The 16,748-nt window shown below is 28.6% G+C and overlaps 1 protein-coding gene across 1 annotated transcript, besides 7 other annotated features; it reads right to left on the reverse strand.

Annotated features, from left to right (window-relative positions):
- Positions 1-876: 876 nt before the first annotated feature.
- On the reverse strand, positions 877-3,187 carry PVX_094245 (variable surface protein Vir12-like; the record flags this gene model as incomplete). The annotated part of the gene is made up of 4 exons (XM_001614270.1): positions 2,971-3,187; positions 1,724-2,813; positions 1,185-1,639; positions 877-1,059 (listed from the first exon to the last, which is right to left on the reverse strand). The coding sequence occupies exons 1-4, from the start codon at positions 2,995-2,997 to the stop codon at positions 877-879; spliced, it is 1,755 nt and encodes a 584-aa protein (XP_001614320.1). The 5' UTR covers positions 2,998-3,187.
- Positions 1,655-1,697: a microsatellite.
- A 187-nt stretch (positions 3,188-3,374) lies between the features above and the next one.
- Positions 3,375-3,399: a microsatellite.
- A 548-nt stretch (positions 3,400-3,947) lies between these two features.
- Positions 3,948-3,987: a microsatellite.
- A 2,187-nt stretch (positions 3,988-6,174) lies between these two features.
- Positions 6,175-6,212: a microsatellite.
- A 2,870-nt stretch (positions 6,213-9,082) lies between these two features.
- Positions 9,083-9,138: a microsatellite.
- A 3,257-nt stretch (positions 9,139-12,395) lies between these two features.
- Positions 12,396-12,449: a microsatellite.
- A 1,257-nt stretch (positions 12,450-13,706) lies between these two features.
- Positions 13,707-13,819: a microsatellite.
- The last annotated feature ends 2,929 nt before the right edge of the window (positions 13,820-16,748 follow it).

Consider the following 16,748-nt stretch of genomic DNA (forward strand, 5'->3'; position numbering starts at 1 on the left):
TAATTCTTTTAATTTTTTTTTTCACTTAAGGTTTTATATTCTTAAATGTGCAAAATAATTTTTTTTTTAAAGATGTATACAATACCATTTTGAGCATTGAATTACATACCAAATTGGTACTATCACAAATACATCAAATATTGTTGATTAAATTAAATAAACAAAAAGACTACTACTAATTGTAATATAGTAACTTTTAAACAATGTCAAAATAATAAACTAAAAAAAAATGCTAATAAAAAATAAAAAAATAAACAAATAAAACAAATCAAAAGTTTTAATTATAAAAAGTGAAATACAGAGAGATGTTCGCAAAAGGTCGTAAAAACAATTGCTTTTATTATTCATTCAGACAGAAATATTCAAACATATTGTCTTATGTGACCTTGCAAATTAGGTAGTACTCTCTAAAATATTTTTACAAATATATTTTTTTAAACAATATTTAAATGATGCATAGCACTGGGGGGACGCTCCTATCATATATCATTCCTTATCTTTCATTTTTACAAAGTTTATGGAAATATAAGAGCGAATAATTGAGGTATGTAGCACACTGCTACTGAATCAGTCTTTCTCATATACACCCAAACTATAATTCTAGCGTTTTTAAAAAATTAATTCACTCTAGATTGGTCTAATATTGTGTCACGTTTTTCCAATAATAATTAATGTGACATATTATGCATTATAGTTAAGCGCCTTAAGGATTATAACAAACATGTACATCTTTGTAACACATTAATTAACATTAACTTGTTTATCTTTCCCATTTCATTATCTCCACTTTTTATTAAAAGTAAATACTTGAACTATGTTGGTACTTTCCCCCTCACATGTGCTCGCTCCAAACTTTTTCATGTTAAAAAGGTCTAATTAGTAGTAAGAGTCTTGATCAGGGTGATAATTCAAATATAATCGATCCGATTCAGAATCTAAAAACGTTTCCTCAGAACCATACATTTCTAACTCCTTTTCATACTCTTCGTAGTAATTATGCTCAAATATCTTTCCCTTTTTCTTTTTCTTTTTGCGTAAACTTGATTCTAATCGAGAAGACTAAAACAAAAGAGAAAATAAAAGGTGTAAAAATGTAGTAAAATGGTAAATATTGGGATAAAATAAAAATAAATTATAGCTGCGAACACAACATTCATATGTCATAAAGTATAATGTGCAATTACCCTGTTGTAGTAGAAAAGGAAGCAAATTGTTCCAAGTACTGCAACGGCCATGATGATGTTACGAAAAAAGTTTGAGTCTAACTCTTCATGTGTAGTTCCTACAGCACTAGGGGTGTCAGCAACGGCCAAAGGTACTTCACTGCTTGCAAGCTCTGGATTATAAACTTGCGCTACATGAACGCCCTGCTCAGCGCCACCTACTGGTAGGGAACTCAAAGGTGCTTCATTATGCAAGGTTCCTGACGTTTCACTTACTTCCCGTCGACGATTTTCCGGCTCAGATACTGCCGGCTCAGTTTTTACCACCACGTGTTTTGCCGCTGCAGGTTTTACCCCTACGGGGGGTTCCCTTGCAGGTTCTGGTGCTGCAGACTTTGTCGCTACAGGCTTTGCCGCTACAGGTTTTGCAGCTTCAGGGTTTGGCCTTCCAGATTCTGCTTCTGGAAGCTTTGTCGCTACAGGTTTTGCAGGTGCAGGTTTCGCGGCTACAGGTTTTGCAGGTGCAGGTGCCCCGTTAGCGAGCTCTGGTTTCTCTTTACCAGTTGTTAATTCTTTACCAGTTCCTGTTACTTTGGGAGCAGGCGCTGATTTAAGAGGGGGGTCAGCTGTTTCCCCAGCCTTTCCTTTAGCTGGCGGTACGAGTTCCTTCGGTGCCTTTTGGCCTTGACCGGCTACTAAATTAGCTGATTTTTGCTGAGTACTAGAAACTGAGGAACTCCAAAATGAAAATGGATTGAATGAAAAGGGAGATCTAGGTGCTTCTTCGGGTTTTTTTACTTGCACTTTTACATCACTGGGTCCAGTTCCCACTGCACTACTTGCTTGTTGACGCGATGCTTTATCTTTACCTTCTAATCCACCCGCTCCAGGATTTTCAGTACCAGCACTTAATTTTTCACCTTTTGAATGTACACCATCACCTCCACCGGGTGTATTAAGCTCCTGTCCTTTATTTTGCACTGCTGCACCTGTCTCCTTTGTTTTAGCAGCTGCTGCTTGGGGTTTAGCTTTTTCTAGTAAGGGTAAGAGATCCTTCGGGTTGAACTTGTCACTTTCTTTTTCAAAAAAGGGTTCACAATCATTAAAATAATAATCCACAGTATTACCACAGTCCTCGTAATGTTTATCAAATAGTTTTATAATGTAGGGTACGTACTTATGATATACATCGTATTTATCCTTAGAGCTAGCGTTCTTTTTAATGGTTTCATAATTTTTGAAATAATGTTTCAAATTCATCTTTTCTAAATTTTCTTCAAATTCTTCGTAATCTTTGTAATTAAAATGATATTGACAAGTAGTTTTACCCTGTTTTTTACTAATGCTCGTTTGAATATTCAAGAAATCTTCTATAACTTCCTTCGCAAGGGGATCGTTCTTTTTTGATCCAATCAATTTCCACATTTGATTAAATATCCAATATTTGTAATTATCACAAGTATTGTCATGTTCAGTCTTATCTGCTATGCTATATACATGTTGCAAATTTTTTGCAAATTTATTACAGAGTTCATTACTAATCTTTTTACCGGTAATTTTTAACGTTTTACACTCATCAGTTATCACACTCGGTTTGCTCACATTGTCACTTAGCTTTTTATACAAAGGTGTATCTTCCAAAACTTTATCCTGTTACATGAGCAAAAAAAAAAAAAAAAAAATCAATTATATGACAGATTAAACGATTTTTTTGAATGTACAAACTCTACACTGTGATCTCCGTTCCCAATACAATGTTCTGATAATAAAATCTGGTGAATTTGTCTATTATAAAATATTAATTTACCCATAGTTCTACAGAATAGTCTCCCATTTTGTTTTCATTTATGCTAACTATGATACGTAAGAAAGGTTCGTTCTATGTACACAAGTACATATATAATAAACATATAAACTTTAGTGGTATGTTAATATACCTTCATGCTAATTTTAGACAAAATAAAGATATATTCCTATGTACTCTTTTGAATGTAGCACAAAATGAAATAAATACTTTTAATTTCAAAAAATAAATCACAAACATAAAGAATTTAGGCCATTTAATCAAAATATAAAGCTATAAAGGAACAATAAAATTTTACAAAATATGCATTCGTAAGCAAACGGGTATGTTCCACCAATAGCAAAGCATATATACAATTATCTCCCTTTTTGAAAAAAAAAAAACTGTAAAATCAGTACAGAAATGTTTATTTAAAATATCTATGTAGTGTTTAAATTTTTCGTTTACGGATAATACTTCATTTGAAAAAAATTACAAAAATCGCAGTATATAAGAAGTAACCTTCTATCAATTTCGAAATGCTTATAATATTATTTTCTTCTCCAGTATACTACTATTTTCTAGGCATTAAAAAAGGTATGTATATCATTATGGTATCAACCTTTGCCTAAACCCCTGTTAAAAAAATTAAACAAAAACTGAAAATAAAAGAGAAATATCTTCATTTAATTGTAAAAACGACATACAAAGAATAAACGACATTTTATATAAAGCCATTTTCATTTATCGCAAAAAATTTAATCTACGTAAATTTTAATCAAACATATGGCGCGACGTCTACTCCTTCATAACGTTTCCGAAAAATTAATTCACATGCTTTGTTCCTTCTTCAAGTCTCCTCGCGTCATTTAACGCATAATTTTTTTTATATTTATATATTTATTTAAATTTGTAAAACTGTATGTAATAATTATTTCTAGAAAAGGAATACTTAGAATTAAAAAATGTTTTTTTTAGTTTATTATAAAAACCTAGGAATTAAAGGATGCTTTTCTGTAGATAGCAAAATTTTATTTATTACCCAATTGATGAGTCAATACGATACATGTATGACATACTTTAGCATATTATAAAAACAACCTTGTGATGTATTTTCCTACCTTTCCTTAGTACGTATATAAAGGAACATTCACATTTATCTTATTTTTTACAGTTTTTTTTTAACATGTCATTCCTTTGGGTTTACATTATGGGAATTACCCCCAATGGTTAATTTCATTTTAAATAAATGAAAAATTAAAGAAGAATAATTCTCATTTTGCTTTCATATTCCATATAGCTCTCGCAATAGAAAATTCAAGTCCATGTTTGCATATAGCGCAGCATATAAAGCTTTTTGACATAGCTTATTTTGAGTCATTTTTCTCCTTTTAACGATTAATTTAAGTATATTTATAAAGAGCTTCTACTTGAAGCGGAAAAGGACTTACTGTTAACGAATATAGGAAGTGCCTTCCTCTTGCTAATCAGTACATGCATGGTGGATGCACATTCATAGCCCCCATACGCTACGGCAATACTTAAGTAGTTTCTTTTAAGAATATATCAACCATGTTAATGTAAATACTATTGCTATTCATAAATTGTACCATTTATTAATACCCCGTTGAGAAGAAAACTTGCCATTTATGCTCATGAGAGCGTTTTATTATTATAAAATTGGTCATGCTTAAATTGTCTACATTGTACCTATATATTTTGATGCATTCTCAGTTTGCCTCAATATTGCGCATTAAATAAATTGGCTTATTATTTCGATAAAAAAAGCCTTAATTTAGAATAATTCTACATTTATCCTAAATTCAATTAGGCATACTAACTCTCTCCTATTTTACATGTTGCAAAAAAAAAAGGTGTCTAATACTTAACATCACAAGGTCTAACTGTTCCAGGGACTTCATATATCTGCAGTGGTCTTATCGGCTTACCATAACACTAGACTCCTTATGGGTATTTGTTTTATTTGTGCTAAATCAGTACATTTAGAGGGAGTAACTCAAGTAAGCTCCTTCTAATGTTAAATAATGTAAACCCATTTCTATAATTTATGTTGACTTATTGATTTTTTTAATAACCACTTTATTAGTATCAATAATATAAAGGTGCTAACGTTCAGCAAAATCTTTTCATACACAGCTAGCAGTGCGCGTACTTCCATAAAGTGCACATTATATGCTACACAGTTAGTTACCCTGTTAATCATTTCATATTTGAATTTATTTGCATTTGTCTAGCATATACATTTTGCTTGTTTTTTTTTACATTTCCGTTTTAACACATGTATGATAAATATATATGCCATGTTAGCATCTTATTATGGTGGTGCATCATAACCAATTCGATATTTTCTTCGGCGTTCATTTCGTTTACATATAGATATTTCCTTTCAATTTATTGTCTCATTAGGTAAATTTTCCATCCACCATGTTATGCCCTATGTTAAGCAATTCTTATGCTTACCCACGTTGTCTTTACAATGCTCCGTTTTGGTGATGCATATAAAGTCGAAAATTTTCGGCATTAACTTATCTTATATGTTAAGAGCTAAACATTCGTTTCATAACACTTTCTTATTTTTATCGGTGTCTTTACGAATGTATTTGCTAAAGGGGCAATGCTCCAATTTGGCCTTAAATGTACATTAAAAAAAGGAGGTGTCATATACAATGGTCCCAAGAATAAAGAAATAAAAGAACAACAAAAATATTAAAATGGCTAAAGTCGTAGCATATTTTTAACTACCGTAGGATCCTTGTTTCGTTCGTTGGGGGCTTGACTGCATCATATATGATGCTGCGAACACCCATAATATAACACTTTGAATTGCAACAACGTGATTGCTTTTTATACGAAATGATAAATAATTAAGCAATTTATTTTTACATCATTGAGTGTTCGAACCACATAAGGGCAGAATCTCACATAACATTGATAATTAAGGGGTGCGTGTTATATAATACCTCTCATGCGCTTTCTTTCTCTTACGTACCTGTTTCTTTGTTTTTTGCGCCCTTTTCTGTAAGCACTATTGTTATAAAGAACCACATAACGATAATGTGCTTTCTTCTCCTTCTAATTAGCGCCACATATTGAAAGGCATATATCTTTTCCTTTACCCATTTCTGAATGTAAAATTTTCATTTTTTCCAGCTCCTAAGTGGTATTACTTCAATGAATAAATAGGCAAATATAGCTCCCCACTAATCATTCTACAGGAGTCATTCTATTTTTATTATGAACATTTTCTAGGTTAATACTTTATAGTATAATTATTTCATGTTAGAAGTTTTAAAGTTAATACATAAAAAATATCATGTCTATTATTAAATCATGAATGGAATAATTATCCTCTAATTGCAACAATTTATCATTATGCAATATTTATCCAAATGAGTAATTTTATGTGATTAACAAAAACGAGAATATCATAAAAAAAAAATTAAAGATGCATAATTCCATGCATAGCAATTAATAATGACCATAAATTATATAACACACATTTTTAAAACCAATAAAATTAGCGCTTAAAAACATTGACAACATATCCAATTTTGTCCATACAAAAAGACAAACACATTTTTGTTTTTACTGTATCAAGTATGCACTGTGCTACACATATGCCACCTTGCAATTATAACAAACATTAATAAAATTATATTGAATGTAATGGAATATAAAATTCATTCCACTTTATGACCTAAAAAAAAGACTATTTTTTATATAACTTAGATTAAACAACAAACATTTATAAAACCTATGAAACAGTATATTTTGCACACCAAACAAAAAAAAAAAAAAAAAAAAAAAATCATAAAGAATTGCGTTTATGATAAAAATATAAATTTAATTAACAACCTGATGGCTTTAAACCAGCAAGGATCTCGCGTACTAGTTCAACGCTTGTGCAAATAAACCTCCAAGTACACAAAAAAGAAAAGCTCATTTATATGTACCTTAATAGGAAACATTAAATTATGCTAAAGCGTTATATCAAATATGGCGAAAAGCCGTAAACAATTTAAATATATATGAAGCACAAGCACACATATATATTTATTTATTCATCCATTTTATCTACACATATGTTACATTTGAGGGGAATGTGTCTGTAATGACCAAATAATGCCCAACGTGCTTGTCCCGTAAGGAATCTGATTCTAGATAACATACGTATACCTCTGTAGAAAACTTCATTTTACAAATGGATACTGCCGTTACAACTACAATTACAAGTATATTTATATTTTCTTTGCAATTTCCTTTCATATTGAATTTTTTTTACTAATATGTAAATAAGTGTTAAAACAGAAAAGATACTGAAAACGTGCGAAATTAATATGTTCGCCCCCAACAAAATGTTTTTTGCAATATCAACTGATTCCAAAACTTTTGTTGCACGCAGTATAAATACTAGTAACCCAAACAATTTCGTAATAAACGGCATAAGCACAAACATACGATATTTTTTAAATAATATTTTTAAGAACATTTTTTTATCCATATTCGGATCCTTCTGCAGATTACTTATATAGTCAAAATTCCTATACACTCTATTTTCAAAGTGCCTATCTATCTTTTTCCACGTTTTATATATAAAACCCTTTCTTCTTTTAGGTCGTGCGTTCGATTCGGTATCGTCACCACTAAAATTTAATCTTAATTCTTCTTTTCTTGGGGGGGGTTCAATATATTTTTTTGATTCACTTTTCTTGTCAAATGATAATTTCTCTTCTTTCTTCTTTCTTGACCTTCTTTTATAGATATATAGAAATTTCGCTTTTTTCTTATTTTTTAAATTTTTGTTCACACCTGGCAAAACTAAATCTTGGTCCACCTGTACACCTTTGTTCACATGAACGACACGTCTTGATAATAGACGTCTTCTCATTAAATCTGCCCCATCAGTTATCTTGTGCTTATTATTAATTGGATTCTCAAAGGTACCCTAAAAAGAAAAAGCAATTATTTATTAATTACAAAAGATAATTTATTATGTCCTCATTAAAATATGCTATCATACGTAAGGCAAAATTGGGAAAATATGAAAAAAAAAAGGCATTAAAATATTTTTAGCATAAATACCTCATCCTTGTAATAACGGTATAATATACAAATTAAAAGGATGAGCGTAGAACTTTTAATAAAAGTCATTAATTTATAATTTTCCCTCAAATGACGCCTTAGTAATCTTCTCATGACTTCAGTTAAAGGAATGTCACATAGTCTTTACAAAGTGTATAATAAAAAAGGCGGTTATCAAATTATCGCTATTTATCCTCATGATCTTGCAATTATAATATTTTAGACGTATTTAATGGAACATAAAAAAAAAATATGATTGGTATATATAAATAAATTAAACAAATTTTATTAAACTTTAGGAAAATAAAAGACAATTGAAAATAGTTTGCTAAAATTATTACATATAATTTATTTTAATAAAACTAGTTTTGACAAAAACATTTTTTTATTAAATTTCATTAAAAATTTCCAAAGTACGTAAATTTAAATTTTCACAATTAAATTTTTTTTGTATTAATTTTTTGAGAGCAAATAATATTTAAAAATAAAAATGTCTACCATATTTTAAAATGTTTTTAAATTAAAATCTCTCGCATCTTTTTGGAAAATTATATATTTTTTTTTTATTTCGTGCTTCCATAAAATGTAATAAATATTATTAACGGTCAAAATAATTGATTCACAAAATATATCTGCTCTTTGCTTTGTTCTCCATTAATTGATAATTTGTAAATTATTTTCTCCATAAATAGTATGTACTATAAAATATGTATGCACTACTCAAGGTATAATGGTACCAATATTTTAGTATTAAATATTCCTGCATGTGAAAAATTATTTTCTTCATAAAATGGGGATATATATGCAGTTCAGTGTAACGGATCATTCATTCAAATTTGGGGCATTAAATAGGGTTAACAAAAAGGATAATAATATGATAAGTATGACGATAAGTATAACGATAAGTATGACGATAAGTATGATGATAAATAAAAAAATGATAGATAGAATGATAAAAGTTTTGCCCCAGTAAAATTTATTTTCAATTTTACCTTAATGAACCACAGATTTTAACTCCGTGAAAATTTACTGTGCTTTTCCAACAATAAATTCTTCATTGAAATGTTTTAAAAAATTTTAATTTTACTTTAAGCATTTAATTTATTCGTAAAAAAAAAAAATATAATGGATAACCCTGTTATAGGAAAAAATATTCATTAACATATTTATTTTAATAATGCATTGAATTCTTCCGTTGGTACGTAAATTAGGTTCCGTTGACAAATTATTTTATATTCAATGATTGTTATTTTTTTTTCATTCGATTTTTAATAAAAATTTTTATACATTTATGATGTCCTCCATCATATTTTTCTGTACGCTCCAAGAAAGATACATTTTGCATAATCAGTTGTTTTTATTTTTATTTTTATTTTGTTACTGCATTATTCAATAAATTAGTGTTTAATTTGACGTGGCACATAATAATTATTACAATTTTTAACAACATACACTCTATAGATGGGGCACTATAATAAAAGAAAAAAATATTTTTTTTATTTTTTTTAATTAACCGTTATTTAATTGATAAAATTTTGCCTTACAATATTTCTCTGTGTACACTTTTTAACTTTGTTATTTCTAGGAATTTTCACCATTTTTAATGTTTTTCCCATTTTACTATTTTTCCCATTTTTCCCATTTTTATAACTTTTATTTCTCCTCGTTAATCCAATTATTTTGAGTACCACACAATTCATCTTAAATTGTGCACTGTCATATTTGTATAAGTGTGACTACCACAATATGTTGCAAAAATAAAAGGGATTAGGTTACCCCTCCTACTAAGCGTATACATCAATAAAAGGATACTGAACAAATTACCAAAAAAAAGACATAAAAAAAATAAAAATAATAAAACGTAAAAGATTAATGCATAACAAGTACATATACTATACGTAAATATTAACCATTAAATTCACACAAACATAGCTAAAAAAATATATATGCCATTTTTGACATTAATCCGTATAAAACAATTTAACATGAATCGGCAATGGTAAAGTATAAGAATGTGCAGCATAAAACAATTTTAGCAAAGTATCGCGAAATTCATAATAATAGAAGGATGCCTTGCGCACATGCTTACAATGATATGCATTCCTGCCCTACTGCTTACCATTGTTCTTTAGGTACCCAACAAAATGTTGTATCCCTTTACGCCGTTTAACATAGAATGCAATATTTTGGTTCATAATAACAATAGCACAATTATGCGTATTAACTAAAAGGTGTTTAACATATCAATAGTTCTAACCATTGAATTGACCACTGAAGTGTAGGAGTGTAATCATACATTGCATATATTTCCCCGTTCTAATAATATAAAATTAATAATTTTTGTTTCCTTATGAGGAAAATGATTTTTGCACTACACGATACGTGTTCGAAGTCCTTGCACCTTGGCTCTTCAGTTAACTTATCTTTTCGTGTTTCATATTATAGAGCATACGTCATGATACCTTAATAATTATATTTTCTATAAAACGTATTCACATTTTGATAAATGCAAAATTTGTGTTCCATGTTATACGGTACAGTCAATTATGACGCGAAAAAAACATCGCTTGTAGTCATGACAAATGATATGCTAAGAAAGCATCCAAGAGTTAAATCTTTTGTAGAATAAATATGTCTCTGTGCAAACAAAATTCACGATATTGCAAAAAAAAAAAAAAATATATATACATATATATATATGTTCGTTTTCCCGCACAAAATAGCGAATAAAACGCATAACATAAAGTACGACAATTTAATAATTACTTTTGCACGCAAATCATAACTTATTGGGTGTATTTTTTAAAGCACAAGAAAACCGCTCTTGTATTATTCTACCTTGTTTATGAGGTTGCTCCTACGGAATCGTTTTATAGCCCGGCTTATCTTTCCAGTAGGGTCAAAATTGGAACCTTTTCGTTCGTATGTTTCAAAAATTATTTGCGCAGTTGCTAAATGCATTTTACGACATTTCGCGGAACGTTTCATCATACTGGTATCTGTGCACATCATAGAGGTAAAATGTGAATTATCATCTACATTCCACTATACCTTTAACCATTCTACCTTTTCAAAAGTACTTAATATTCCTTCTTTTCAACTCAATTATCTATAGAATTATCTTCACAGTATATAATACACAGCAAAATTATGTTACTAGTTAGTATAATTATTTACAATATTGTGCAGTGTAATTTGAAACTTCTCTAAGTTTGCGTCGTTTTTAGACAAATTTTATTTTGTAACAAAGTTAGCACTATATTAATAAAAATTAATATGTGCTCAAGCCAAAAAAAAGTAATTAGAAAATTTAAAAAAGTAGAGAAATAATAGTACAAAAAAAAAATATATTATTTTAGACAATTCAAAAGCAATTTATATTTTATGGGGTGAAATTAAATGGAAACTATAATTGCTTCTTATGAATAAATTTACTTTAAAAAATTCACACATTATGATCTTTTTTCCGCCATTAATAATAATGTAGCAAAATGAAATAACGGAATTAAGCATCATAAGTGGTTTACTTAAATAAGTAGGAACTATAATTAAAAAAAACATAATTGGAGGTAAGAATAAATGTGTGTATATTTTTTATTGCAACATAGGTCATATGTAACAAAAAATTTATGCCTTACAATAATCCCCCAATTTTATACTAAATATATAAATAATATGAATATATGCATATTCAAATTATTTTCTTTTTAACATAGATTTATGTTATAAAATGGAAAAAAAAGAAAAGGGAAGAATATATTAATTCGAAATTTATAATCTTGTTATTTTTGATATTATTTCCTCATATAACTTATTTTATAGAAAAAAATAATTCTTCACCTATGCGCCATTTTAATACATTTTATTTTTTATAATTTTAATTTTTATTAACCTCTTGTCTTTTACTTATTAAGGCGAAATCGATGTCATCCATAATATGTATAATTTATCTTCCCTTTTTTTTTTCCACCTTGTATATAAGTGGAACAACGTTACGAATTCGCCTGCTCTTCAAGCTAACCTTCATCGTAATTAATATGATTAATATAATTAACATAACTAATATAACTAATATTACATATTATGCTTTATCATTACTTATTTCAATGGTTGATATCCTAAGGATAAATCGTTAGGCATCGGCATCGGCATAGCCATAGGCATCGGCATAGGCATAGCCATGGGCATAGGCATAAATTGCGTTTCTTCGTCTAAATCATAATCTAGACGTTTTTTCTTCTTTTTTTTGCGTCTGCCAAAGAGGGGTCCTCCCGTATATATCTAATAAAAATGTAAAAAATATAATTCATATACATTTATGTGTGTTATATAATTATAGGTATATTCACCTAATATATATTACTAATGCGAAATATCAATAATTATCATCAAGAGTAATATTTACCTTATAGAACATCAATATGAGGATGACTGTTACAGATAAAGAGATACACATAGGGATAGTAATTTCAAACTCATTAATTTTGCCTATTATTCTTGTGAACATTTTCTCCGCAAATATAGACGCACTATCGACTGCCCTCACAGATTTTAATGTGTAATGTGCAGATGTTTGTATGGTTTCTAAAACTGTAATTACATTTTCAATTGTTGTTTTGTGATCTGTAACATTTAATCCACATACTGTAGTCGTGTTATTTAATTTTATGATATCTCTTAATTTTTCTGTATAACATTTATTAGTTAAAAGTTCTAGTGCAGTAGGTAATCTAAATGGTAATGAACTAAATAATGATTGTGGTAATGGATTAACTAATGATTGTTGTAATTTACTAAATAATCCTTCGGGTAAAAAATTAGAAAATACATTAGATTCTATATTAGGTACTGTATTATTTGAAGTTTTATTTCCTGTCAAACATTCGTTAAATGCTTCAAAAGCTTGCATAGTTGCATTGTTATCTCTAATATCAGAACACGGACATCTATTAGTACGAGTTTCAGAAACATTATTATCCAAACAATCACATATATTTTCAATACTATCAAGCATTGGAAAACTAACTTTAAATCCTCCAATCAATTCTTTGCATTCCTTCGAAGTAAAACTCATTTTGTCTTTCTTTAAAAATTACAAAAATAGTAAAAATAGAACTCTTTTTTCTTCATTTGCTCATTTTATTAAGGTAATTTTGAAAAATACATAAATTACTTGTATAATCCAAAAAAAATTACATCAATAATAATCAGCCTGTAATTAATGCAATCTTCTATTAGTATTTAATGAATAACGACACCCTTTTTTGAGGCTTACACTCTAATTACTATTAAATATGTCTCAGAAAAATAAACAGTTCTTCTAGTTGTATTATTTGCGAAATTTGTCTATATACAACTATGGTCAAATTATTGACAAGATTCAAATGAACACAAAAAAAAAATATATATATTATTAATTAAAAAATTAGGGTCAATAGAATATTATTATTTTGGTTGTCCAAATGGATGCTCAAAAGAGACATGTAAAAATTATTACATAAAAAAAAAAATAATAAGTAATATTTGCTAAATCAATTATGTAGGTTCCCTTTAATTTGATTACCAAAAAAATGCATAAAACAGAAAAAATTATAATTGATTAAATAGTAAGATTTCAAAACCTAAATAGACAGTCATTATTGCGCATACGTTTTTTTTATTACTAATTTTTATAATATATATAAATATTTTTTAAAAGACATTCATTTGGTTGTCACCTTCGAACAGTTTAACATACAACTGCGCGAACCTTTTTTTTGCTGAAAATTGTTATTAATAAAATTTAATATAGAATGATAAAAAAATATGGCATATAAAATGTCATTATTTAAAACGTTTTTGTATACATTTGTGTCTCATCTCAAAACGCTTTTTTTCATATAAATATTTAGGACTCATTTGTTATATATATTTAGGTGCATATAAATTTTTTTTTGTATTACTGTTCAATATTACAGTTATTCTGTTTGATGAAAGCACGTTATTTTTTATGCATGAATTTTTTTTATTTTAATTTTCGAAAAAAAAATACATATTAAGTCTTTTATATTTTATATTATAAAGTTACATTTCTTCTGTATAACATAACCTTTTTGTTTCTTTAAAAGGTAATTTTTTAATACCTTATATGCGCATAGATAAATTTCTTTTAAGAATTAAAAATTCTACCTTGTTCTAGCATACACTAGACAAACAAAACGGGGGGAACGAAATCGATATATTTTACTATACCTTTTTTAATGGCATAATTATGTCATTATATGATTTATAATTTTTTTATATTGTATTAAGGATGCAAAGCATACGTTAACATGACAAAAGAATGAACTATTACGCATATGTTTTTTATTTCAGAAAAAGTCTCTTCACATATAAGCAAGCGAATCGTTCGCATGTCATAGAATCATTTTATAACTGAAAAATAGTCATAGTTCTATCACACCATTATTTCGATCTACATATAAATTGCTGCTGACGTTGGAATTGTACTACATTTAATAAATATTAAGAGATCCACAAAATTTTATTTTTTTATTATGTAGTTAATATTAGGGGCATTCGCTCAAAATAGAGTAAATTTTTAGTAATAAGTAAAAATAAAGATAACTCTTTAAACTTGCTTTATATGACAATTAAAGAACACAACTGATAGGTGGTGAACATTTTATGCGTAACTTAAAATTTAAAAACGTGAGCCATTCCGCTCAATTTGTTGCTCTGACAATAAATTTTTTCATTTGCCCAAAAATTTGTTTTCCCAAAATGTACATACAAAATGTGGTTTATCCTTAGTGTCTTTTCTACGCCAGGGGCAACAGAATAAAATTTCTTCTAAATTATGAAGTGGCATTTAAACTAAATCCTACTATGCCATGCAAAATTTACACATTTTGTCATTTGCATGTTGTATACTTTTTATATTATTTGTTTTCTAAATTTATTCATTTGATTAATATACCTAATTCGTGAATGCTATATAGCAATTTCGTCGTTAAGAAGTTTATTTTATGCGAAAAAAATAATAAACATATTGTACCAATAATAAAAATGTACTAATTTTTACAAACTGATAAGCACGATGGGTGGGCTTGCTCTTTTTACACGATTTTGCCAAACGTTGCAAACCGCGTTAGACATTTTAAAAAAAAATATGCTATTTTTTTGCTACATTTTTGCATCCCCATGTGTTAGCAATAAGGGGGGAAGAGAATTAGCTCTTTTTCATGCTACCTTATATATTTACCAAGAAATAGAGTCATATAAAAAAATATAAATTGGGCGATAATGTGGCAATTATGTGTTACCGGGAAGTAGGCCCAAAGAGGACGTATATGTATTTAAAAGCCGAGCATAAATTTTATCAGTTCAGTTTGACTCAATTTTGTAATTATATTTATGTTATTTTACGTAGGAGAGAATGATTAATCTCATTTCCCCCCCTTTTTAACGCATTCATTTTCGACATTTTCTATCCCCATGTCTGCCCTTAAAATAATAGTAATAGTAATACATATAATGGCTATGCAATGCGCTAGGATATCCTACCCATATTTTGAAACAAAATGGAAATATAACATCATTTGAAATGCAGGGGAGTCAAAGAAACTACTTTGCATTTGCAAAATTGTACACACTTCTCCAAATTACTCAATTATAATGGATAAAAAGGCCCTCACAAAAATAGACATTTCTGCAGTTAAAGATTGCCTACATTTGGGAATTGCCTTCTTCCTTAAAATGCGTTCGCGTACCATTTCTAGGCAGCTAAAATTTGTAGAATTTATACATGTAATATTAAGGCAATATTTAAAATAGGGTTAACTTGTAAGTAAAGCTGTATGAACGAAACACAGTGATGCCGTTTTAATGGACACATCGAAACAGTTATTTATAATAAAGAAAATTTTATTGTCCAAATTTATCCGCGGACAATTCGTTCATAAAGAGAAAACTAAATATGTAGTATAATGCGGACAAAACATGCAAATTTTGAAAAACATATTTTGTTCCGCATGCGTAACGTAACACGTGAGTAAATTATAGCGGTGTGAAACCAAAATGTGCCACACGGTATTACATTTTAGCGTAGTTTCTTCCGAACAAATATTTATATCGTTTCAATTAAATGTTTTCTCTTTTCATTCCATGAATGATACTGAGACAACCATATAGTGATGTATAAAAAATGGACACGCTTTTCGAATATACTCAAATTTAATCCTCATTGTTACGAAAAAGTAATCAATAAAATGTTAACCGACTATGTAACATTACTCTCTATATTTAGGTTCCTTCACAACTATGAGAAATTACATACGCTTTTATTAGGATGGCTGATGATGTTGTAAAAATAACCCTCAATTTGCTAGATCAAGAAGTAAAGCTTAAACTTCTCTAAAATTAGCTGTTTATAGAATGTCCTTTTAGCATACCAGTGCTTCTCAAAATGAGCAAACATTATTATGTATATTTTAATTTCGTTTTATTCATAGGGTGCACCACTGAAAGAATCGAAACTAAAACTGCTTCATACAAAATTTGAAAATGCAAAAGACACTTCGGCTTCTCACGATATATGCAGTCTTACAAATGACCCAGACAAGCCAGCTACAGTTCACCCTAATATTAATATATTTTGCAATCAGATTGGGAATATATTAACCAAAATGGATGATATTTGTCAAGAACATGCTGATGAA

Source organism: Plasmodium vivax, chromosome 8 (assembly GCF_000002415.2).
Source record: "Plasmodium vivax chromosome 8, whole genome shotgun sequence".
In the NCBI taxonomy this organism is placed as follows: Eukaryota; Apicomplexa; class Aconoidasida; order Haemosporida; family Plasmodiidae; genus Plasmodium; species Plasmodium vivax.